This window comes from Capricornis sumatraensis, chromosome 3 (assembly GCF_032405125.1).
Source record: "Capricornis sumatraensis isolate serow.1 chromosome 3, serow.2, whole genome shotgun sequence".
NCBI classification, from domain to species: Eukaryota; Metazoa; Chordata; class Mammalia; order Artiodactyla; family Bovidae; genus Capricornis; species Capricornis sumatraensis.
The window spans coordinates 170,424,157-170,447,965 of record NC_091071.1 but is presented as its reverse complement, the minus strand read 5'-3'; the positions used below and the strand labels follow the sequence as shown (position 1 = coordinate 170,447,965).

The window sequence follows — 23,809 nt, the reverse complement described above, 5'->3', positions numbered from 1 at the left end:
TGTTGCTGTAATTGTTTATCTCAATTTTCACAAAGACCCTATGGTGTATAAGAATATTCATAGCAGCTTTATTCATAATTGTCAAAAAAAGGGAACCAACCCAAATGCCCATTAACAGGACAATGAATCAACTATGGCTTACGCACACAAGGCAATACCACACACAGCTACAGAAAGAACAAACCGCTGGGACAGGCAAAGATAAAGGGGAACTTCCAGGAAACACCGAGCGAAAGAAGCCAGACACAAAGAGTACCTGTGTCTGACTAGGTATATAGAGTCAAAGAACAGGCACAACCAAAATGGTGGCTCTCTCGGGGGCATGTGGGGGTGCAAACTGGGGAAGGCAGAGGGGACTTGGGGGTACACAGGCATCCTCTATCTCCGTCTGGGTGCAATATTGGTAAATGATCAGCAAGCTGTATGTATATGTTAAGATCAGTGTAACCTACTGTATGTACATACGTAGGTGCATGCATGCCCAGTCGCTCAGTCGTGTCCGACTCTTTGCACCCCACGGGCTGTAGCCCGCCAGGATCCTCTGTCCCTGGGGATTCTCCAGGCAAGAATACTGGAGTGGGTTGCCATGCCCTGCTCCAGGGGATTTTTGCAACCCAGAGATCGAACCAGTGTCTCCTGCACCTCAGGCAGATTCTTGACCCCTGAGCCACTGGGGAAGACCCATGGATGTATATTACTCCTCCATTAAATAAACAGAGGGGGAAAGGATGTTTTAAAAATGCAGGTGAGAAGTATTTCCAGAAAAAAACAATGCTCACAGGTTACACAGGTCGTTAGTCCAAGGCTATACAGCTCAAAGGGAATAGAGCTGAGGTTCAGAACCAGATCTGTTAGATTCTGAAGACCTTAAGCCGCCAGGCCACACTGAACCCTGACTGCCCAAAGGATGCCCTGAATCTCCCCACAGAGTCCCTGTGTCTCTCTGCAGAAGCAGCCTTGCCCCTGGGTTCAAGATTGGCTTGCTCGATATTAACCACCGGTCACTGTGGTTCAGTCACCTGCTCACACCAAGTGGGTGGAGCCTGGCTCCCCGGAAGGCTCAGCACGCTGAGGGCTGCAGTTTAACCCGCGAGGCCCAAAGGGAGCAGAGGCCAGGCCCACAGCTAAAGACTTGAGCCTACTGGGAGCTGGGATGACTGGAGTGCTCCGCACAGGGAGAGGAAGGCTTGCATACACCCACCCATCTGCCATAATAGGCCCTGGGCCACAACGATAGAATTTCAAATGTGGAAGCACAGCTAAGCGGCAGAGGTGGGCTTGGGATTAGCTCAAACCTCTGGCCCAGTGCCCCAGCCATCAGACTTTGCTGCCTCACATTCTCCCATTAGGACCCCGTTCTCAGTGCTAAGTCGCTTCAGTCATGTCCAACTCTGCATCTCTATGGAATATAGCCCACCAGGCTCCTCTGTCCATGGGATTTCCCAGGCAAGAACAGTGGAGTGGGTTGCCATTTCCTTCTCCAGGGGATCTTCCCAACCCAGGGATTGAACCTGCACCTCCTATGTCTCCTGCACTGACAGGTGGGTTCTTTCCCACTAGCGCCACCTAGGAAGCCCATTAGGACCCCAGCTCCTGTTGACTCAGAAAACCCAGACCCAGCCAGTTGATCTCACCTTCTTCCCCACCAGGGACCAGGGGCAGAGGAGCTTTGAGGAAGCTGGATTCCCAAGCCACCGCCCTATGCTTTAAATTTCCAGCCTGCCCAGGCTCCCCCACCCCCTCCAAAGGGAGCCACCTCCTGCTGCTTGGCACCGATCCCCTCTCCTGCGACATCCTTTCTGCTCTCCCCCCAACTCCTACGCAGTCCTTGTCCCAAACCACTTCCTGCAGCTTCCCATCTGATCAGTTTCTTAGGAAGGATAATTATCCGTGGAGGGAGGAGGTGGAACATTCCCAGAGCCAAGAACATGGGGGAAAACTTCACCGAGTTCATTCTCCACCTGCCAGGAGGGCCTTCGTCCTAAACACAGGCCTTTCAGCCACGGTCTGAAGGGAGTCACGCCTCCCTCCCAAACCTCCACGATTGCCGCCACTGTACTGCCGTCCTCACTGCTCGGCCGCGGATCAGAGGCCTTTCCACGGGGGCCCAACTCCGGTCCAGGCCCCACCACCACTCCGTTCTAAGTGATAGCACCAGAAAGGAGCCCGTCTGCCACCAGGGCCCACGCTGTACCGCGCCTCCTGCCGGCGTCCCTTCGGCCTGCCTTGTATTTAAGCTGTTTGCATGTCTATCTCCCACACAGAACTGTCAGCTGCCTCCCGCACAGCCCTGCAGATGCGTACACAGTAGGTGCTCAGAGGTGAGTCTAGGGGAAGGTGGGGCGCCGGGGGCAGCGGGATCATCCCCTGGGACCCAGCAGGAGCGAAGGCCCCCTCCCACCACCGCGGAAGAGTTCCAGACCGGGACTTGAGACTCGAACTAACCCAGCTCTGCCACCGCCCCCTGCGGCCTGTGGGCAAGCCATTTCCTCCCTGGCCTTCTGCTTCCTCCTCTGTGACACAGGGGGCTGGGCCAGACACGGATGAGCCCTCGCTGCTGGGTGCTCCCCACAGCACCGTCACCGAACCTCCCAACGCCGCCCATCAGTCACCGCACAGCTGGGCGAGCAGGAGCCAGGATTCGAGTCCAGGCCTCTTAATCCCCACCGCCCTTATCTTTTTCCATTACACCTCCTGAACTCCTGACTCTGTCTCTAGGATCCTTCTCAACAATCGAGTCTAGTTCTCTGATTCCGGGCCAGCCCTTTCTGGGCCTGATAACTCCCCAGGCCACGTGCGCCCAGGGTTTAGCCGGGAACAGGCATGTCAGGGTCCTGGGGCTCAGCAGTGCCACGCCTCCCACATGACAGGTCTGGTGACATCCTGCCTGAGGCAGGGTGGGGTGCAGGGCTGGGCCGGGAGTCCAGCAGAGGCTGGCGCCTCACTTGGCCCCTCCCCGCTGCCTGTGCTCTCACCCCCTCCCACTCCCACTCCACTCCTCTCTGAACAGGGCTCTCCTTCCTGCTCCTGGCCTGGCCAGAGGTGACTGTTCCCAAGCTCTGCTCCTATTCTCGCAGACCTGGCAGAATGGCCCTGGGCTAGTGTCCTGCTTTGCTCGGCTCGCTGTGGCCAGCCCAGAGCCCGGGCCAGCTCTGGGAGCCACCTCTGACCCCTAGGGTGCTCACCCCATCCCTTCCCTCCCCGGGCCAGACCAGTGGTGTGTGTCCCGGCCCGGCTCAGCGGCAGCGCACCCAGAACCCGATCTGATGCCTAATCCCAGGCCCACAGGCTGAGCAGCGTCGGGCTCCCACCTTCCTCTCTGTCCTCACACCACCCCCTCCCTCTTACTCCACCCCAGGTTCCTCAAACATGCTCTCTTCAGGGGCCCTGATCTTTGAAAGATAGGCTCCTTCTTGTCATGTGCTCCGCTCAAAAGCCAGCTCCCTAGAGAGGGCTTCGCTGACCATCCAAGGCAGCACGTCTTTCTCCTATCTATTTCCTTCAGGCCACTTATCGCCGCCTGACGTTGTGTCCACTGTTCAACACCGCGCGCTGGCCTGCGAACCCCCTGACGTCAGGAGCCCCCTCAGTTTGCTCCTGGCTGTGACCTCAGCACCCAGAAGCGTGTGGGCCTGGGTGGAGGGTGGTGAGGGAGGCTACATGCTAGACTAGGTGGCCAGGAAGGCCTATCTGAAGAGGTGACATCTGATTTAGAGCCTGAACGAGGCAGCCAGCCTGTGGCTGTCTCCAAGCAGTCTCCCAGGTGGGGGAAAGCAAGAGCCGCGGCCCCATGGAGGAAGAGGTCTGGTAAGGAAGGCTTGGTTGGTTTGAGGAACCCAAGAAGCTTGGTGTGAGTGAAGCAGGGCAAAGAGTAGCAGGGAGTGAAGGAGAGAGGGGTAGATGGGCCACACCTCTCCTGGATTTTATCCCAAGTTCATCAGGAAGCAATTGAAAGATTTTAAACACAGGAACTGGAGGAGGAAATGGCAACCCACTCCAGTATTCTTGCCTGGCAAAATCCCATGGACAGAGGAGCCTGGTGGGCTACAGTCCATGGACTCGCAAAGAGTCAGACACTTGTCAGCAAACACGGGAACACCATGTTGCTGGTTACATTTCTAAATGAACTGCACCGGCTGCTCTGTGGTGGGCTGATCACAGGCGGAGGGGAGTGGGCCAGGAGACTGCTGGAGTCACCAGGTTAGAGACACTCGTCGTGGCTTGGACAGAGATGGAAATGCAAGGCAGGGGCTCTATTTGACCCGTGGAGCCATCTGTCCTCCCATCCAGAGAGGCCTGTGAGTCAGCAGCCCCCTGGCTGGAGGTCTAGATGCTTGCAATCCAGCCCAGTTCACCTACCCAATCTTATTTCTCAGCAACCCCCAGCCCAGACTTTCCCCCCAGCTGACCAGGCCTCCTCTCAGCTGCCCACCGATGCCCGCAGCATGTGCTGCGACCCTCACCTCACCTGCCACCCCACCACCACCACGTGAGGGTCTGGTGAAGACAGAGGCACAAAGACCCCTGCTCATTCCAGCCTCCTTTCTCCCCTCCCGGAAGTCTTTCTGGGCTTCAGGCAGTGGCACAGCTATTATAGGAGCTTCCCTCGTAGCTCAATTGGTAAAGAATCTGCCTGCAATGCAGGAGACCTGGGTTTGATCCCTGGGTCAGGAAGATCCCCTGGAGAAGGAAACAGCAACCCACTCCAGTATTCTTGCCTGGGAAATCACATGGACAGAGGAGCCTGGCAGGATACAGCCTATGAGGTTGCAAGAGTTGGACACGACTTAGTGACTCAACCACCACCAGCACGGCAGCTATCAGGGAGCACGTCATTATTCCCTCTTTTCACTTTCCCGAGGCAGCTGTAAGTTGGATAGAGGCAGACACCAGACTCGCACCCTTCAGGGTTGTGGGGACACTCAGACCATGACAGGCTGCGTGGAGCCCTCAGCACAAGGCCAGGCACCCTGAGGTCTCACTCAAGGGCAGCTCCTCCCAGACCGCCTGTGTCTGAGGACACCTATCCCGGGTGCTCGTTCAGTTGCTCCGTTGTGTCCGACTCTTCGCGACCCCCTGGACCACAGCACATCAGGCTTCCCTGTCCATCACCAATTCCCACAGTTTACGCAACTCATGTCCATCGAATTGGTGATGCCATCCAACCATCTCATCCTCTGTTGTCCCCTTCTCCTCCTGCCTTCAATCTTTCCCAGCATCGGGGTCTTTTCCAATGAGTCAGCTCTTTGCATCACGTGGCCAAAGTATTGGAGTCTCAGCTTCAACATCAGTCCTTCCAATGAACATTCAGGACTGATTTCCTTTAGGGTGGACTGATTCCCAACGGACTATCAAACTCAGACACTTCAGCTCATGGTCTCATTCTATGCTCATCCCAGTCACGACGACAGTCAGCCCTACCCCAACATCCTCCAGCGCCCTTACCTAAAATCATCCTCCACTGCTAGACTTCACCCTCTCCTCCTCTTTTAAAACAATTGCTTTTCTTTTTTTTTTCGGTCACACTTTGTAGCTTGTGGGATCTTAGTTCCCTGCCAGGAATTGAATCCACACCCTCAGCCGTGAGAGCATGGAGTCCTAGCCACTGGACCACCAGGAAATTCCCTCCTCTTCCTTTAATGCTACAGGATGGTGGTAACTCCCATTTCTGAGCGCTTATGATGTGCTCAGGGCTTTACAGACATTATCCCATTTGCTTGTGGAGACTGAGGCTCAGACAAGGTGATGCAGTTATGAAGTGGCAGAATCCTCTGCCCTTAACACTGGCACAGATCACCTGGCACCTCATCAGAGCTGAGTCTATTTTAAAAATCATCGTCTGTTCTGCAAAATTTAGTGCTTTTATAGTTACATATCAAATTGTCATACAAGATCTCGCTTTGCTCATTAAATGCTTTACGTGATAAGTGTTGCTCCTCCACCGAGGTGGGGAAAGGACTGTTATGTAGGAGATACAGCCAAGTACTTGGAATGGGAAGCCCCGGGTCTGGCTTCAGCTGTGCCACAGTCAGGTTATGTGATCCTAGGCAAGCCACCCAAGTGCTCTGGGCCTCAGTGTTCTCGTTTGTATAAAGGAGAATGACAGTATCTCTCCAAAAGGTTTTCTGATGCATGCTCAGAAGCGCTCCACCCACTTCACTGAAATAATAAATTTTATTTATCCACAGCCACCTCACCCCTGCATTTAGTGCAGCCCTGGATGCCCAGCAGGGATCAGGAAGTCTTGCTGAGGGATTTTTCAGTTGCTGGAGATTCAGGAGTCACAGAAAATAAGCCACTATTTCTCCTCCTCCTGATCATTATGTTCAGAATGTGTCAAACTCTGTCACACATCTGACAAGGGCACTCTCCCTGAATCCTCCCGACACCTCTGCCAGGTGTTACTCCATGTTTGCACGCATGCATGCTAAGTTGTGTCTGACTCTTGGTGACCCCATGGACAGTAGCCTGCCGGGCCCCTCTGTCCATGGGATTCTCCAGGCAAGAATACTGGAGTGGGTTGCCATTTTCTTCTCCAGGGCATCTTCCTGACCCAGGGATCGAACCTGCACCTCTTACATCTCCTGCACTGACGGGCAGGTTCTTTACCCACTCATGCCACCTGGGAAGATCCCCATGTCAGGGATCATCAGATTGAGACCCAAACAGGGAAAGCGACTTGCCCAAGTCACTATAGATTTGAGCTAAGACTTGAACCTAGGTCTGTCAAGTTGCAAAGCCTCTGTTTCTAACTACCATGTTTCCTGAGGAAACTGCTCTGGGCCATATTCTGCAATCCGAAAGCCCTGCCCCAAGTCAAAGCTTCGGGCTGTGCCCAGTAAGCCCTGTTTCACTCAAGCATCTCATCTAAATCCTACCTGTTCTTCAAGGCCTAGTTCACCAGTCATCTCTATGAAGCCTCCTTGGTCCTCCAAGGTAGGAAGGTCTTCCTTTTTTAATTTTTCTAACATTTATTTATTTAAGTTTGGTTGTACCGGGTCTGAGTTGCAGCTTGTGGGATCTAGAGTCCTGACCAGGGATTGAAACCAGGCCCCCTGCATTGGGAGCATGGGGTCCTGGCCACTGGACCACTGGGCAAGTCCCAGGAAGGTCTTTCTGCCTCCTCTCTACCCTCAAAGAATTCTATCTGCACCTCGACTCACACCCAGTTTCCACTGCCTGACTCTTCTGCATCTACACTGAATTCCTCAGGCGAGTCCTTAAGCTCCTTGAGAGAAGCAGTTCTTGTGCGTCTTTATTAGCTTCACCAGTCAGGCAGGCCCAGAGGCTGTGGTAGGGTGCCGACTCCCCTCCTGCACTGAGCTGTACTCAGAGCCTTGGGCTGGGCTCAGTGGGGTGAGCTCAAGCGTCTCATCTAAATCCTACCTGTAGGATGCCCTGCCTCCGTGCTGGCATCCTGCCTACATGGTATGACATCCAGATTCCTGTGGGCCCTGGCCCCAGGAGATAAGATCTCATCCCCTGGACTGATGGCAAAGATCCAATAAAAAGCAGAGCTCTCAGGCTCTTTGCTGGTTTGTAAAGGAGTCAAAGGCCTGAAGAATCGGATGGGTGAGAACAGAAGCTCCTGGGTTACAAGGCTTGCACTTGGTTCTCCTGCAAGGACCTGTTTGGACAAAGCCAAATGGCTTCCTGGCCAGGAACAGCTCTTCTGACAGAAAGTCCAGCAGGAAGCGCCCTTCCTTAGGCTTTTAGGGCCCACTAGAGAGCTACCAGGTGTCCCTGGTGGCTCAGCAGTAAAGAATCCACCTGCCAGCGCAGGAGCTCTAGGAAACATGGGTTTGATCCCTGGGTCGGGAAGATATCCTGGAGTAGGAGATGGCAGCCAACCCACTCCGGTATTCTTGCTTGGAGAATCCCAGAGACAGAGGAGCCTGGCAGGGTTGCAAAGAGTCAGACACAACTGAAGTGACTCAGCATGCATGCAGAGAGCTGCCACTGCTCAGATACTAACATCCAGGTCAAAGGCCATGGCCCCTCCTCTTGGTCCAGCTCTTACTGCCTAGAGACCCCCTGGGTTAGTTAACAGAACAGGGAAAGCCCTCCCTCTGCCATTAATTCATGTGACACTGGGCACATCCTCTCTGCGGCTTAATGGGGAGATGAGAGGACTGGATCAAAACATCTCCAGTTCCCCTTTGGGTCCGGGGACCACAGGCTATGATTAGGTTCTTTCTACCTCTAACATCCTACAGGTAGAATAATATTCTCTATTTTCACTGCCAGAAGCAGGGTCAGAGCAGGAGGTGGCGGTCCTCAATCCAAGAAATAGCAGAGGCCAATCGAGACTGCCTAGTATTATGCCTTCAAAGCTTATCCCCTTCAGAAGCAAGGACACGTTTCTACTGCCTCCAAGGTAGCTGTTTCACCTAACAGAGTCTCAGAGGACTGTCTGGGCCTTGGCCACTTAGAACAGAAAAACGGCAGAAGGCCTGAGTGACCTCCCAGGGTATGAGAAGCGCTCACCCTGGAAACCCAGCAGACCAGGGGGCAGAATGAACCTAGTACCTTGCCAGCCTACACTGGGCAAGGGGGGCCTCTCTTGTCTGCTTTGATCCCCAATCCAAAAAAGCTTTTCTCTACTTTACAGAGTCATTTTCCCTCTCTTCTCCCAGGACACAGCTTGCTTATTCTAACGGGGTTCATTCCCCGTGCCTAGAAAGAGTTCTGCAGTCCCCCCCGGCAAATCCCACTGAGGACAGAATTAACTACCACTTCTGGTGGCTCAGATGGTAAGGAATCTGCCTGCAATGCAGGGTTCGATCCCTGGGTCAGGAAGATCCACTGGAGAAGGAAATGGTTACCTACTCCAGTATTCTTGCCTGGAGAATTCCATGGACAGAGAAGCCTGGTGGGCTACAGTCCATGGAGTCACAAAGAATCAGATGCGACTGAGCAACTAACACACACTCATCCGAGGAAAGTCCTTTACCTGTCTTCAGATTCCCACAGGACAAAGGGTAAAAGCTCTTAATGTTTCTGGCGGGGGCGGGGGTGCGGGGAATAGATCCCGTTGCTATCTGTGGCTACTATGGGCTTTCTTCCTCAATAAAAACACACAAATATTTGTAGACTATTTTGGGGGGTACCATGGGCCCCAAAACTCCATCAAGGACTCAGAAAGATTCTTAGAAACCTAGATCCTAGAAGAAAAGCAGGTCACCCAGTCCCTTCTCTCACCTAAGCCAGGATCCCTTCTAACAGCAAGCCTCCCACCACCGTCAAGTGATGTTCCTCTTCTTCATCTGGCCCACTGCTCAAGATCACCTCCTCCAGGGAGCCTTCCCTCATCTCTTCTCCTCCTCTCTGAGCCCCTCAGCATCTCAGTCAGAGCCACACAAGTTCCCACCTGTACTTTCTTCCCAAGCAAGACAGCTGGCTCTCTGTGGACCCACTTATTTAATCCCATAACCCTGAACCAGAGTTGGAGATGACCATGATCATGAATATGAGAATTCTGTGCTTTGAAACCAGGGTTCATGACAGCAGTGGACCCTTCCCCGAAACAATGGGGCTGCGGAAATCTCCCTCCAAGAGCCAGGCTGCCCAGGCCTCATGAGAGCAGGAGTTCCCCTGGGATGACTGCCTTTCCTACGGGAATGTCCCAGAGAGCCTTTCAGCAACTGAAACCGGCAGACAGGTAAACTAAGGCCCAGGGAAGCAAAATGACGTGCCACAGATCAATATTCATAGAAAGAGGTCCCTGATTCATAGACCCGGTCCCTGATTCCAAGCCTAGAGCTCTTTTCCTTCCACAAGTGGCTTTATAAAAACTAAATCTGGGGGCTTCCCTGGTGGCTCAGTGGTAAAGAATCCGCCTGCCAATGCAGGAGACATGGGTTTGATCCCTGGTCTGGGAAGATCCCACATGCCACGGAGCAACTAAGCCCATGAGCCTAGTCTCTAGAGCCCAGGAACCACAACTTCTGGGCCCACATGATGCAACCACCGGAGTCCGCCTGCTCTAGAGCCTGCGCTCTGCCCAAGAGCCACGGCAATCAGAAGCCTGTGCACTGCAGCCAGAGAGTAGCCCCCAAAAGCCTGCACAGCAGTGAAGACCCAGCACAGCCAAAAATAAACACCACATTTAAAAAATACACTTTTTAAAAAAAGCTAAATTTGTCCTCACACTCCCACACTCATACATGCGCGAGAGTTTCTGAAAAGGTGCACAAGAAAGTTAACAGGGGTAACCTGGGGAGTGTGACAGTGGAGGTGGTCAGAGAAGTGAGGAGGCTAACATTTACCTTAATACCCCTCTCTACTGCTGGATTATATTTCTGTTTGTTTTGTTTTACCATGAATGTGTTTTATGTATTCAAATTATAGAAATAAATCTGCCACCGAAAGGAGATTCTGGCCCCAGCCCACCTCCAACACACAAATAGAAACAGAGAGAAGCCTTAAGTCCTCCTGTCCGGGTAACTATAAATTAGCGAGACTGCCTTTTCGCATAGCCTATGACCACTGGTCTCATTAATTCACAGTCGTGGTGCGGTTGATGACTTGAGGAATCTTACCGGGAAAAGCTAAATTCAATTAGGGCTCTTGGCGGCTCCCTGAGGAAGCTCTGGTATCTTGCTTTTACTTACACAAATTGAGGGCAAACCAAATGGATCCAGACTCTCCCAGAGAGACCCCTCCCAGCTCTGAGAGGATGCCCTTGCAGACCCTCCATTAGCGCGAAGCAGAGGGAGATGGGAGAGGCGGGGGCTGGCTGATGCCTGACATCCCTCTGTGTCAGGCAGGTCTCCTGGCTGCCTCAAACCCTTCCCACGGACACTATCTCTGCATGGAAGTCAGTCATACACTCACTCGTCCCCTCAGATCTTTCGGAGCCCTTCTTCCATGCCAGGCACAGAGGAGAAAGCAAAGGCTCTGCCCTCAAAGGGCTGACATTCTGGTAGGAATCACGTACTAAGAATAGCTCTCTGTCCTGCCTGCTTCCCTAATTCCTCTCCATCTTCAAGACTGGCTCAAGTTCCCCCTCCTCTGAGAAGCCTTCTCTAACCATCTGTGCCCTCGGGCACTGCCTCTTCCCTCTGAACTTTGCCTCTGCCAGGAGTCTGCCCAGCCCTCAGCACAGAGAGACCATTTTCTCCAAGCAGACTGGAAGCTCCTGGTGAGCTGGGCCTGGGTCTCTCACTCTTCCTGGTTCCCGGATGGGCCGCCAAGCTCAGAGCCTGCTGGTGGGTTTCGGCTCATTTCCCTCTACGACCTCAGCTGGAACAGATGAATTAATTAGCTGCCCTCAGTCCTGGCTGGTCAGCCCAAAGCCAGAGCCTCTGTGAGTTTGTCTGGCACACAAAAGTGCTATGTAAATGTTAACTGCTTCTTATTTTGGTGAACTCATAGACTCTGCTCGTACACATCTGTGATGTCACCTCTTTGCCTTCCGTGACCTGGTCTCAAATAGGCCCAGCACTGTGGAAGGGCCAGTCTGGGCTTAGGGGGCAAGTGCCCCCCAAGGGACTGGGAAGGGGACTAGGGAAGGAATAGGACTTCTTCTGAATCTTGCTCAGAACTGCTTAAGGACGCTATCTTTTCAGGAAAGCGCTTGCCTGGGTAATTTGGGGAAACTCCAGGCTCTCATCAAGTCAGTGTCAGAACTCAGGGGTCAATGTCTGACCTAACAGACCCCCAAACTGGCCTCATGTGTTGATAGAACTTTAAGGGGGAAGGAAATGAAGTCAGCACGATCTCAGGGAAGGGGGTGGGGGCAGCCCACTGATCCGAGCCCAACTCAAAACCTAGTTCAGTTAAAATTAGATTAGCCTATAAGATTAAAAATACCCACATGTAATCACGGGCTGCCTTAAAGTACCAGTTGATGCTTGTCTGCATCTAAAGAGATGGTCGGGCCTAGCACGGTGTGTGCAGACAACCTTGGGGAGACGTGTCTGACTCAGACGTTTGCAGGGGGAGTGAGCGCTGCAGAAGGAGGCCCACACAGGCGATGGATGACTCAGGGATAACCCAGGTCCTGGGTTTGCTGAGTGAGCCTTCTCTCCCCACCACGGAAGGAAAGGGGATGGGGCCGGGGGGAGACAGGAGGATAGAGGGAGAGAGGCAGGCCTGCCAGCCAGCTGCACACAGGCTGGCGTTCCCGAAGAGAGCCCAGGTCCCTCCTGTGTTTCTGAATGCCACCACCTCTGAGAAGGCCTTGTTGCTTCACAGCAAGGCTTTGCGGGGGAGGGGGCGCACAGTTTTACTACCCCCCCAACCCAAGAAATGATCCACAGAGAGCAGCCAAGACTTGAAATGCCTTCATTCTCCCTATTTTAAAATGGTCATGGGAAAAAGAAAGCTCTTGAACTGAAAGGGAATCAGGGCATGATGATGAAAAGAACACAAGCTCCAAAGTCACACAGATCTGAGCTTCAACCCCAGTGCTTTCCAGCTGGGCAATATCTGACACAGCGTCTCAAACAGGAGCTTGATATGTGACGGCTCACATAATTAACAAGTATTTAATATAAATACTGCGAATGAGCAAAGAGGGCTCAGAGAAGCGGTGCCTTGCCTAAAAGGTCACACAAGCGGCAAAAAGCTAGAACCAGATCCCAAGTCTCTTGATTTTCCCTCTTCTGCCCCATCCTGCATGTTTTCTGCTGTAATTCACTCCTCCGCCTCTCCTTTCTCCTCCCAGAGGGCCTGCAACACATCAAGGGAAAGGGAAAGCTCTCCATTTCAAAAGCTTGCTGCTCCACAGACTAGGAGAAGGACAGACCCCAAGGCTGAGTCAGCCTTCACACGCTCACACTCTTTCTTCATACAAATACTAGGCGTGTGTGAGGGGTCAAGGACTTGGAGTTGAGGTGGCCTGGGCTCCAGAGCAACCCAAATCACCAGGCTTCTTTCGCCCATCCTTCCTCCAAGAGGAAACTGTCCCTCCTGTCAACCGTTCAGGTTACCAACAGGGATGTGTCTGGTCATTTACTCTAGCTAAAGCCTCTTGGGACCTCCGGTCTCCCGTCACAATGACCTGACCAGGCAGGAAAGAGGACAGGGTCTTGGGTTATAAGTCTGGGGTCTGAGTCCTTACTTGTTAAGTGAACTGCTTGAGGTTTCCTTCGATGTCAAATGATATCTGCTACATTAGATGTCATTAGTGGTACACCAGTACTACTTGTGAGGGACTTCCCTGGTGATCCAGTGGCCAGGACTCCGTGCTCCCAAGGCAAGGGGTCTGGGTTCGATCCCTGGTCAGGGCACTAGATCTCACATGTCCCGAGTAAGAATTTCCATTCCACAACAAAAACTGAAGCTCCCTGTGTGCTACAACTAAGACCCAGTGCAGCCAAATAAATAAATATTAACGAAAACAAAAGCACCACCAGCTATTCTAGCCCACAGGACCATTGAGAAGATTAGAATTAAACAGTGTATATGCAAGTGCTTTGGAAACAACTTACAATACTAATGAGAATTAGTACTAAACTCCACTTGCCTTAAAGGGCTAAAGACAATTGTGCCACCTCCTCTCAACACAGAGGCTGCCTCTCAGGGGACCCTGCTGGGCCCCAGGGGTAACCCAAAGCAGCCCAGCACCCTTCCCACCCAGAGGCCGGAGACGGTAATCACAAGGTTAGCCACCCCTGCTGGCAAAAGGAAACGACCCTCTAATTGGTCCTCCCCCGTCCAAGCAGGGAAGAAGCAAGCTGGGTCAGACCACTGAGAGAGCAAAGAGGTGGCAGGCAGGGTCGCTAGCAGAGGGCAAGGGATAGGCCCAGCCTGGCTGCGGGATTCAGGTGCACACATGCAGGCTCATGGGGACAGAGGATGCCGGCATAGAACCCTGATGGCTCTCTTGGTGGAGGGAGAGAGCTCCTGCCATCAACAAGTGCCAGCCCCTAAGGCGTGCATGCTCAGTCACTAAGTCATGTCCGACTCTTTGCAATCCCATGAACTGTAGCCCACCAGGCTCCTCTGTCCTTGGGATTTCCCCAAGAAATACCGGAGTAGGTTGCCATTTCCTTCTCCAGGGGATCTTCCTGACCCAAGGATCGAACTTGCGTCTCCTGCATTAGCAGGCAGATTCTTTACCATTGAGCCACCTGGGAAGCCGCCAGCTCCGACAGGGAGTACTAAAATCCCTGCTAGCAGGTGCGGTGAGCTGGGTAGCTACTCCCTGCAGAGGCCAGGCATCTGCTGAGGGGAACGTGAGGGCGGGAGATGCAGCTGTACCCTGAGAGGAGGCTGTGCCATGACTCAAGCAGAGAACGGCAGCTCCACATCACAGCGGATAACCCCCCTGAGCTGTTTCCTCATCTGTGAAACAGAGATAGCCTTTATCTCATCCAATTTTAGCAAGAATTAAACGAGATTACTTCTGCATGACACTACTCTGCAGATACTCAATAAATGGTAATTCTTTTTAAAACACACAGCCCCCCAACAGAAGAGATGTCACAGGACAGGCTAGGCCGGATGCCAAAGCTGTGGATAAACAATAAGGGATACGGCTTTGGGGGAGAAATGAAAGCAATGGCTGTGGGCTGGAGTGGCCTGGGAAGACCGCCCAAAGGGGAGGAACCTGAACAGGCCCTGAAAAGCCGCCACAGCGCTGGACTCCGTGCTGGGTATCCCACGTTCGGCCTCTGTGTCGATGCTGGAAGAAAGAGATGGCATCCTCACCCTCCTGATGAGGCAAGTCAGGTTCAGAGATACCAGGTGCCTGGTCACGCGGGTACCAGAGGCAGAGCCCCGACTGTGTGACCTTGTCTGTCCTTCCCACCAGTACTGGAGGGGGAGCGGCCACAAGGGGCAGGACAGAGAGGATAGGGGCGTCTCATGGGGGCTCAGCTGAGTGAAGCCCAGGCCACATGACCAGCAGAGGCCCTCCAAGTGCCCTGGCGCCCCGGGACCCAGGGCTCCTGCCTGAACCTCCCTCCCAGGCCTGTCCCGCGGGTATTCTGCTGTTTCTTCCCAAAGAGAAAAAGGTCACCTTTTCCTTTCTGGAGAGTTCCACCTGGGCTTCTAGGGACAGTTTCAAGGTGACCTTTAAGTTGTTCCTCTCTCCTGAGAAGTGAGAGAAGCGAGTTCTAGTCTTACACAGGAAACCAGCCTTTGGGTCTGATATCCACACGTGTGAACTGGGCAATAACGACCCCCATCTCCCCTCCTCACAGACCCATTCTGAGGAGGACACGTCAGGATCCACCTTGCAAAGACCAAAACCAAGAAAAGCTATAAGATGTGAAGGGACAAAGGAAGGCTTTTTTTTTTTTCATCTGTGGTCAGGAGACGAGTTGAATACCTGCTTCACGGGCTGCCAGGAGCTGGACGTGGGTAAACAGCTGTATAGGGTGCCAGTAGAGAGCTGGGTTACAGTGAGGCGCTCCCTTGAAACACGCACAGGACTGGAAGCCAGGTAAACAGAGAGACAAAGCGGGATTCATGCAGGGTTCAAACCCCAGTGAGGGGTGGGGTGGGATGCGGCGTGGTCCTACCCAGGGCTTGGAGTCGTTCTCACAGTTCTCCCAGGGGGCTCACCCCCCACTCACATCACTAGGCCCTCCCCACGAGGAACAAGGCAAGAATCCCTGACTGTCAGGCTTCCCGTGTGGCTCAGCTGGTAAAGAATCCGCCTGCAACGCGGGAGACCTGGGTTCGATCCCTGGGTAGGGAAGATCCCCTGGAGAAGGAGACTGTCAGAGAGAGAGAAAAGGCCTGAGAAGGGAAGAGACTTGCCCCATGTCACCCACTGAGTCACTCAGAAAGAACCCAGAAGCATCTCCTCTAGAACTTCAGCTCTAGGGCCTTCCCCAGGAGGTTCAGGGGTTAAGACTCTGTGCTTCCACTGCAGGGGGCACTGGTTCAATTCCTGGTCGGGAACTAAGATTCCACATGCCACGCCTGTGCGGCCAAAATAATTTTTTTTTAATAGCATCATTTTATTATTATTTTAAAATTTATTTATTTATTTTAATTGGAGGCTAATTACAATATTGTAGTGGTTTTCGCCATACATTGACACGAATCAGCCACGGGTGTACAGGCGAAGAATTTTTTTTTACTCTTCGGCTCTAACGCCATCCGCCCTCGGCCAGTGTCTACCTGAGGCTCTGCTCCACGACCTGGACAAGAGTGAGAACTGCACACAGCACCTTCTGTTCTTAAAGGAGAGGTGATGTGCAAGGGAAGCAGCTGTCACAGATGACAGAATGAGGCCTCCAACAGGGCGCCTACCTACGCTGGAGCACTGAGAGAAGAGGCAAGACCCCAAGATGAACTCCAAGGCTCCAGAGTGTAGTTGAGAGCGCGCATGGCCTCGGTCCCACAGCCCACCCCCCGGAGTCAGCTGGCACCATGTCCCTTCCCCACAGGACCTGCTAAAGGGAAAAGAAGGATAAAGTCGGTGGGACTGACTTTCAGTCCCTCCTGAAACCTGAAGGAAGGGCTCCGGGCGGCAGCCCAGGCCGAGAGATCCGTAATCCTCCAGCCTCCGAGGAAGGCTCTAGGAGGCCGAGGTGGGGAGGCGTTTACCTGAGGTGGTTAAACTACCAACAGGGGTGGCTGCACCTCACTGAGCGCTTCCTGTGAGCACAAAGGCAGCTTCACGCGCGTTAATGTCTGTCCTCACCACGTCAGCAGCATCATAACTGGATGCTAGTATTTCCCCCTTTTATACTTGAGAAAACTGAGGGTCAGAGAGGGTAAGGGCCAGAGGGGTGCCAGCCTCAGTTCAACACTGCAAAGGGGCGGGGGGAGTTCCCTGGTGGCCGAGTGGTTAGGATTCCAGGCTCTGACTGCCGCAGCCTCGGTTCAGTCCCTGGGTGGGGAACTGAGATCCCTCGAGCTGTGTGGCCAAACAACAGACAGCCAACACAAGGGGGAAATGGGCTTTCACTTTCGGCCACCTGAACAGGGACCCTTAAGATCACCTTTCTATTCTCTTCCCCAGGATGGCCAGGTGCGAGGGCACCTCTGTTTCCAGAGGCAGAAAAACATCCTGTCAAAGCAGAGACAGTCTCTCGCAACTGCAAAGGCCCTCAGAGATCATATCCAGCATCCTCACTTTTACAATGGGAAAACTATGGCCCAAGGCTGAATGACTTGCCAGGGTTCCCCAAGTCAATGGGAATGGCAGAAATGTCAGACCTGGAAGAAGCCACAAAGATCAGCTGACAAGTGAGGAGGTGTCGCTGGCCCAAGGTCACAAGGGAGACGGGACAAAAGGCCAAGTTTCCCAGCTTCTAGGCTGACACCCATGTCATGGCACCACCTCTGCCAACTTCCCGGGGCCCCGGCACAGTTTTGGTGGGGACAAATCAGGCCAAACCTGGTCCCATTGGGACTGGAGTCAGGCCTGCACGGACCAACTCCTGGCTGTCCAGAGTAGGAGCTTAGTGGTCATGCTGTCGACCTACCAGAAATCACTGAGCCCCACGTGTGAGCACTAGTCCCCCCACCCCCCCCCATACCCTAACACAATGCCAGGTGCGGCTGGGAGGTGACAGGGTTGGAAAGAGGAGGAGGGCAATTTATAAATAGTGCCTATGAGGCCTCTTCCTGGTCTCACACAGGCAAATGACACACCAGTCACTTCAGCTTCTTACAACAAATTAGGACACAGGGGCTTCAGGATTCAATGGATGGTCAAATTTAGAGATTCTTGCCGGTTTCACAGGTGGGCGAGACCTGCAGAAAAAAGCCCAGTTTGTTCAAGGTCATGTATTTGTCAGAATCAGTACACACGACTCCCCTTGCCCCGGCCTTGATTTTTTTTTCGGGCTGCCATCAGGGGATAGGTGCTGGTGGCTCAGCCCGATGTACAGGCCTGCCACTGTCACAGCACCGAAGCCCTGAATCAGGAAGCCAGCTCCTAGATCTGTCATGACAGAAGCACCCAAGCCCTCCTGCAGCATGTCCCGGAGCCTGCCTCATACCAGCCTGGCATCGCCCTCAGCTCCCGCGTGTCCTTGGGAGAGCTGCAAGGCTTCCTGCCAAGAATCACAAACTCTCCAAACCCAAACCAGCAGAGTCCCAGGCCCTCGTGCCTTCCACAGCTGGCTGGGGGCTAAAAAGGCAAAGGCGGATGTCAAAGCCCCCCCCCGGACACCACTTCCAGGGACTTCTGGGTCGGGCAGGCTCTGGGGAACTCCAGCAGCATCTGGAGCACCTATCACCTGGAGCATCTCCAGCATCTATCACCCAGCAGAACAGAGTGCCCAGACCTAGCGGGGAGACAGCCTCTGGAGGGGAACCACTTTTCTATTTCCTTCTTCCAAAAAGAACATTTCAAAGTCTCTTCATATCAGAACATCCTGAGCTTCTCCACCCGTCCCTCTCCCACTCGGCTGAGTAGCAGGCAGGCCACCATGACTGGCCCGGCTGGACAGCACTTTGAGACGCAGCAGGGTGCAACCTGGAGGTGAGCTTGACCATCCTCCACTCCCCTTCCCCCACCTCAAACCAGACTTCAGGAATTCCCAAGGCCCCCTGTCCCATAAACTGTATAAAGAATGGCATTCCCGGGCAGGAAACTGACTCAGGGGCTCCTGACCAGCCTGGGCAGGCAGAGCTGATGGATAGCACTCCAGGGATGAAGGAAGGAAGGTGAGGATACAGGGATGCCTCATCTTCCACCACACCTGTAAGTCTCCAGCACACACGTCGCCCACTCTACTCAAACTCCTTAGGCAAACCAAGTAGAAAGATCCTCCGTCCTGAAACAGCCTTCCATGAAGCATGCAATCACACTGGTGGCTGGTGACAGAGCAGACTGTGTCACTTGCTGAAGACATGCCTGTCTCACACACACACAGCTGGGCACCTGGCTCCAGAGGAGGCCTGCCAGGCCTGGGAGCCTCGCTGAAGGTACCTAGGACCAGAAGCATGCTCCAGTCCTGCTCTCTCCCGTGAGCAATACCGCACTCCCATGTGAGGAGGCCGCAGAGCTCAAGTTTGAGAAGCATCAAGATGGCCGGATGGAGGCCGCCTACTATACGGGACCAGTCCAGGCCCTCATTCCGGGGCAGCTTCAGGTGGTAAGGATGGGAACAGGCTCCTCAGCTAGGTGACAGCGGAAGCATCGGGGGCGAGGTGGACTTACCTATCTTCATGAGGCAGGCCAGTAGGATCCAAAGGGCGATTTCGAAGGGTGTGCGCACGTGTTGGTAGTCGATGCCCAGGACTGGAAAGGCCTTTCGAGCCTTTGGGCTGTGTTCAGCGAAGGAATGGTTAACTGGGCGGCTCTCGGGGGCGAGCTCCGGTGGGGCGGTGGTGACATCCCCAATTGAGCGTTCTCGGGGCGGCTCTGAGCCTCTGATGGTGCTGGCGGTAGGGCTGGGCTGGAGGCCATGGCTTCTGAGAACGGGCAGCAGCCCCACCAAGGCTACCACCGCAAGCAACGACGGAAAGATTCGAGGCGGAGGGAGGCCACTGGCGCCAGACCACAGAAGCATCCCGCTGCTTACCCACCCCCCCGACCCTTAGCAAAATGAGAGTAAGACCTGGGACATAGGTAGCAAGGGGTCAGCAGGAGGGGGCAGGAGAGACTGCGAGAATCTCTAGGCAAAGTTCATATTTGAGAGATGTGTTTTTGTGGAAGCAGTCCTCTGGAGGTGGAAAGAAGGCTGGGTTCCCGATCTAGAACGCCAAACTGGGGAAGAGGGACCAGGACCCAGTTAGGACCATAAGAGGAGACCAAAAGGTTTGGAACTCCAGGCCTGGGAAAGGGGGTGGGGGAGGGGAGAGGCAGCACCCTAGGGACAGAGGAAGGAACAGGATGGGGGTGGACCGCAGGCAAGGAAAAGGGAAGGCGGGGACCCTCTGCTGAGAAGAGTGGCTGAGCTGCTGGGACTCTTGCTAAGGGGAGTAGAGAGCCTGAGCTAAAAGAAGGGGATCGAAGGGGGTGGGACCCAGTCCAGGAAAAGAAGAAAGGGAGCTGAAAGCCCAGGCTGCGAGGAAGGAGTGAAACCAGAGAGCGGCCGGGAGCTTCCCCACCCAAAGAAGGACCGGGGTGCAGGCGCGCCGGGCTGAGATTCCGGGGAAATGGAGGGAGGCGGAAGGCGGAGGCAGGCGGCCTGGAGAAAGGGCGCCTTGGCGTGGGCTGGGGGCGGCTCGCGGTGGGCCAGCAGCGAAATGCCCCTCCTTGCGGCCCCGGCGCCGTGCTGCGCTGCGCCCTGGCCCAGCTTCAGTTCCTCCGCGTCCAGCTCCACTTCCAGTTGCAGCCCCAGCCCTGGCACCGGCGGCGGCTGACTGCTGTCTACTGAGCTCGGTACTGCCACTTATAGGCACCAGCGAGCAGCCGGCGCTGCGGGCTAGAAGGACCTGTCAGTGCCCGCGCGATGCAGCGACCCCTGTCGCCGAGGAAAGGAAGGATCGCGTCGAAAGAGAAGGGAAGAGTCAGAGATGGCCAAAGTCCAGCATCTACAGAGATTCTAATTTTAAAAAGGGTAAAATGCTGTGCTAATGACAAAGCGCTGTTCACATCCACCTTCGCAGTCTCATGGAGACTTCCCAGGAAACGTGAACGATGTTTTATTGTCTTAGACATTTAGTTACCATGTGACCTTGAGCAAATTACTTAACCTCTGTTCCACAGCTATCTCAACTGAAAAAGTGGAGATAACAGGAGTACCTATACCTGCTGTAGCAAAGTATGTTGTGTTAGTGGCTCCAGTCGCGCCCGACTCTTTACAACCCCATGGACTGCAGCCCACCAGGCTCCTCTGTCCATGGGATTTTCCAGGCAAGGATACTGTAGTCGGTTGCCATTTCCTTCTCCAGGGGATCTTCCCAACCCAGGGATCGAGCCCTGGTCTCCCACACTACAGACAGGGTCTTTATCGCCTGAGCTACCAAGGAAGCCAGTAGTAAAGTATATGTGACGGCTAAATGAGATAATCTATGCAAAGTGTTTAGAATGGAGCCCACGATGTGGAACCATGATGATGCTTCCAGCTTTGCAGATGAAGAAACAGGTCAAGAAAGTTCCTTGGATAGTATCAAAATAGTTATGTTGATTTTCTAGGACCGCTGTAACAAAGTTCCACAAACTGAGTGGCGCAAAGAATAGAAATTTATTGTCTCATATACTGGAGGTTAGAGGTCTGAAGTCAAGGGGTCAGCAGAGGACTTCTGAGGGTTCTGAGGAAGAATCTCTTCCAGGTATCTCTCCTAGGTTCTGCTGGTTTGCAGCAATCTTTGGTGCTCCATTGTAACGCCAGTCTTCACTTTGAGAGGGTACCAGGCAGGAAGGCCAGGGGTCTCTAAACAGAGGAAATAGTTTGTAAGTGTCAGACATTTTTATCTTTTTTAAGCAGCAGGAGGAAACAAACTAGTGATATTTTTAAAAAAAATAATCTGCCCTTCTTCAAAATTCAAGTTAATCATTTTATGGCCCAAAATAAGCCATTTGGTGCCAAAATTATCCCAAAATACATCTTATGAGTAAGGGGCCTGGTGCCATTCTAAGTTTTAAGACATTCCTTTCTTTCATTAACAGACTACTAGTAACTATATAATATCCAACTAAAGACTAGCAGAGGGGGTCCTCTTTCTGCCCCCCTCTGATGCCTATGTCAAAAACTTTATCTCCTTTATACTTTAATAAAACTTTATTACACAAAAGCTCTAAATGATCAAGCCTCATCTCTGGCCCCAGATTAAATTCTTCTCCTCCAGGAGCCAAAAATTCCAACGTCGTGCTTCAACAGCAACCTTTCAACTTAGTGATCTCCCTGGGCCTCTGTCTCTGGGTCCAGGATTCCCTCTTTTTGCAAGGTTTCCAGTCACATTGGATTAGGGGCCCACCCTAAAGACCTGCTGGGCTTCCCTGGCAGCTCCGATGGTAAAGAATCTGCCTGCAATGTAGAAGACCCCAGGCCGATCCCTGGGTAGGGAAAACCCCCTGGAGAAGGGCATGGCTACCCACTCCAATATTCTTGCCTGGAGAATACCATGGACAGAGGAGCCTGGTGGGCTACAAAAGAGTTGAACACAACTGAGTGACTAACACACACACACACACACTCTAACGGCTTCATCTTAGTTTGCTCATCTTCAATAACCCTGTTTTCAAATGAGTCCACATTCGCAGGTGCTGGGGATTAGAAACAACATCTTTGCAGAGGACACAATTCAACCCACAGCAGGGGTGGAACTGAGATTTGAATGTATATGTGATTGTGTATTGATTGGAATTGGTAAGATTCAAGTGATCATGGCTGTACACTGGAATCCTTGGAAAGCTATGAAAAACTACCACTGCCTGGGACCTTCAGAGGTTCATATCCGGAGCCCAAGAATGGTGGACAGTTTTTCAAAAGATTCCCCGGGTGATTCTAGTGTACAGCTAGGACTGAAAACTTGAAATTACTGAAATGCCATCCCTGTTTTTCAGAAGAGTAAATCAAGGCCAAGGAAGTTGAAGTGATTACCTTGAGATCACAAAATTATTTCAAAGGGGCTCAGTTCAGTTTAGCAACTGTTTATGGGCTTCTTGACAAGGATTTGTGTTAGGCTTTGGCAACACAGACATAATGGGTAGGAAGGAGGCAGCAGTGATTGGGAGGGGGCACAAAGTGGGTACAACAAGGGCTTCTGGGGGCTGATACTGTTCCCTTTCTTTCATGGGTGGTGGATACAAAGGTTATCCTGTGATAACCCACCAAGTGCTCATGATCTGTGCGCTTTTCATAAGATATGCTCTCCTTTCACAAGAAGGTATATTCAAATGATACGAGAGTGATGTGATTGTGACTGAAGGTGCCAACGTGAAACTGATTCTCTGTACTTCACATTCTCCTGGCACAGGTCCAGCTACTTGCGAGATGACAGAAGAGCCCAGAAGAGCCTTCAGAGAAAGCCAAGGGCCTTGTGTCACCTGACAGCAGACGAAAGGATAACATCAGCTATAATGGAAATAACTGAAGAGAAGAAAAGCATTTGGGGCAAGAATGAGAATAATGGCATTATGCCCACAACGGTTCAGTCCTGTATGATTTACACCCAAGGGCTCCAGGTTTACCAATGTACCAAGTTCTGTTGCTCAATAGTAGCCATTACTCTCATTTCCACTTTACAGATGGAAAAAAATGAAGATTTAAACATAAAGCCATTTGGCCAAGATAACACAGCTGTTAGATAATAGATCCAGGATTTAAGTTAGTTTTCTTACGTCTTAATCCAGAGCTCTTTCAAAACACCACAGGTTCAATATAGCAAAAAGAAGGGCACACGTGGGGTTAGTGGAGGGAGTTTATACAGGTGACATGGAGAGGGAACCCTGAGACCTTTCCAGCTTTTTTTTTTTTTTTCCCACGCCACACACCTTGCAGGATCTCAATTCCCTGACCAGGGCTTGAACCTGGGCTGCGACAGTGAAAGGGCCGAATCCTAACCACTAGACCATCAGGGAACTCCCAGTTCTTTCCAGTCTTGAGGGCAACATTCAACGGTATGCTCTGATCCTCCTCAGTCTCCAGTCAGTCCTTGGGTACCAGCCTGGGAAGTAGCAGATCCCGTGAGGACCAGGAAATACCAGCCCTGAGATCCTCCGCAGCCTGGAGAAGGTTGCACCAGCATGACAGTGCCAAGAAAGAGCCCTTGGGAAAAACCACCCAGGACAACCAAGGCCCAGCCTGGACCACACAGTAGAACATAAAAGTTAAGGTTAAGAATCTAGCCAGATCTGGGGCTTCCCTGGTGGTCTGGTGGTTAAAATCTGCCTGCCAATGCAGGGGACACCGGTTCCAAGCCTGGTCTGGGAAGATGCTACATGCTGAGGAGCAGCTAAGCCCGTGTGCCACAACTGCTGAAGCTCGTAGGCCTAGATCCT

General features: G+C 52.9%; 1 protein-coding gene across 1 annotated transcript in view; it reads right to left on the bottom strand.

Annotated features, from left to right (window-relative positions):
- The window catches only part of SLC9A1 (solute carrier family 9 member A1), a 52,640-nt gene extending 32,438 nt beyond the window's left edge, over positions 1 to 20,202 (bottom strand). Inside the window, exon 1 of the mRNA XM_068967433.1 lies at positions 19,079 to 20,202. Within this exon, the coding sequence (XP_068823534.1) occupies positions 19,079 to 19,430 (352 nt within the window). The 5' untranslated portion in view covers positions 19,431 to 20,202. The remainder of the gene's footprint in view (positions 1 to 19,078) is intronic.
- Between the last annotated feature and the right edge of the window lie 3,607 nt (positions 20,203 to 23,809).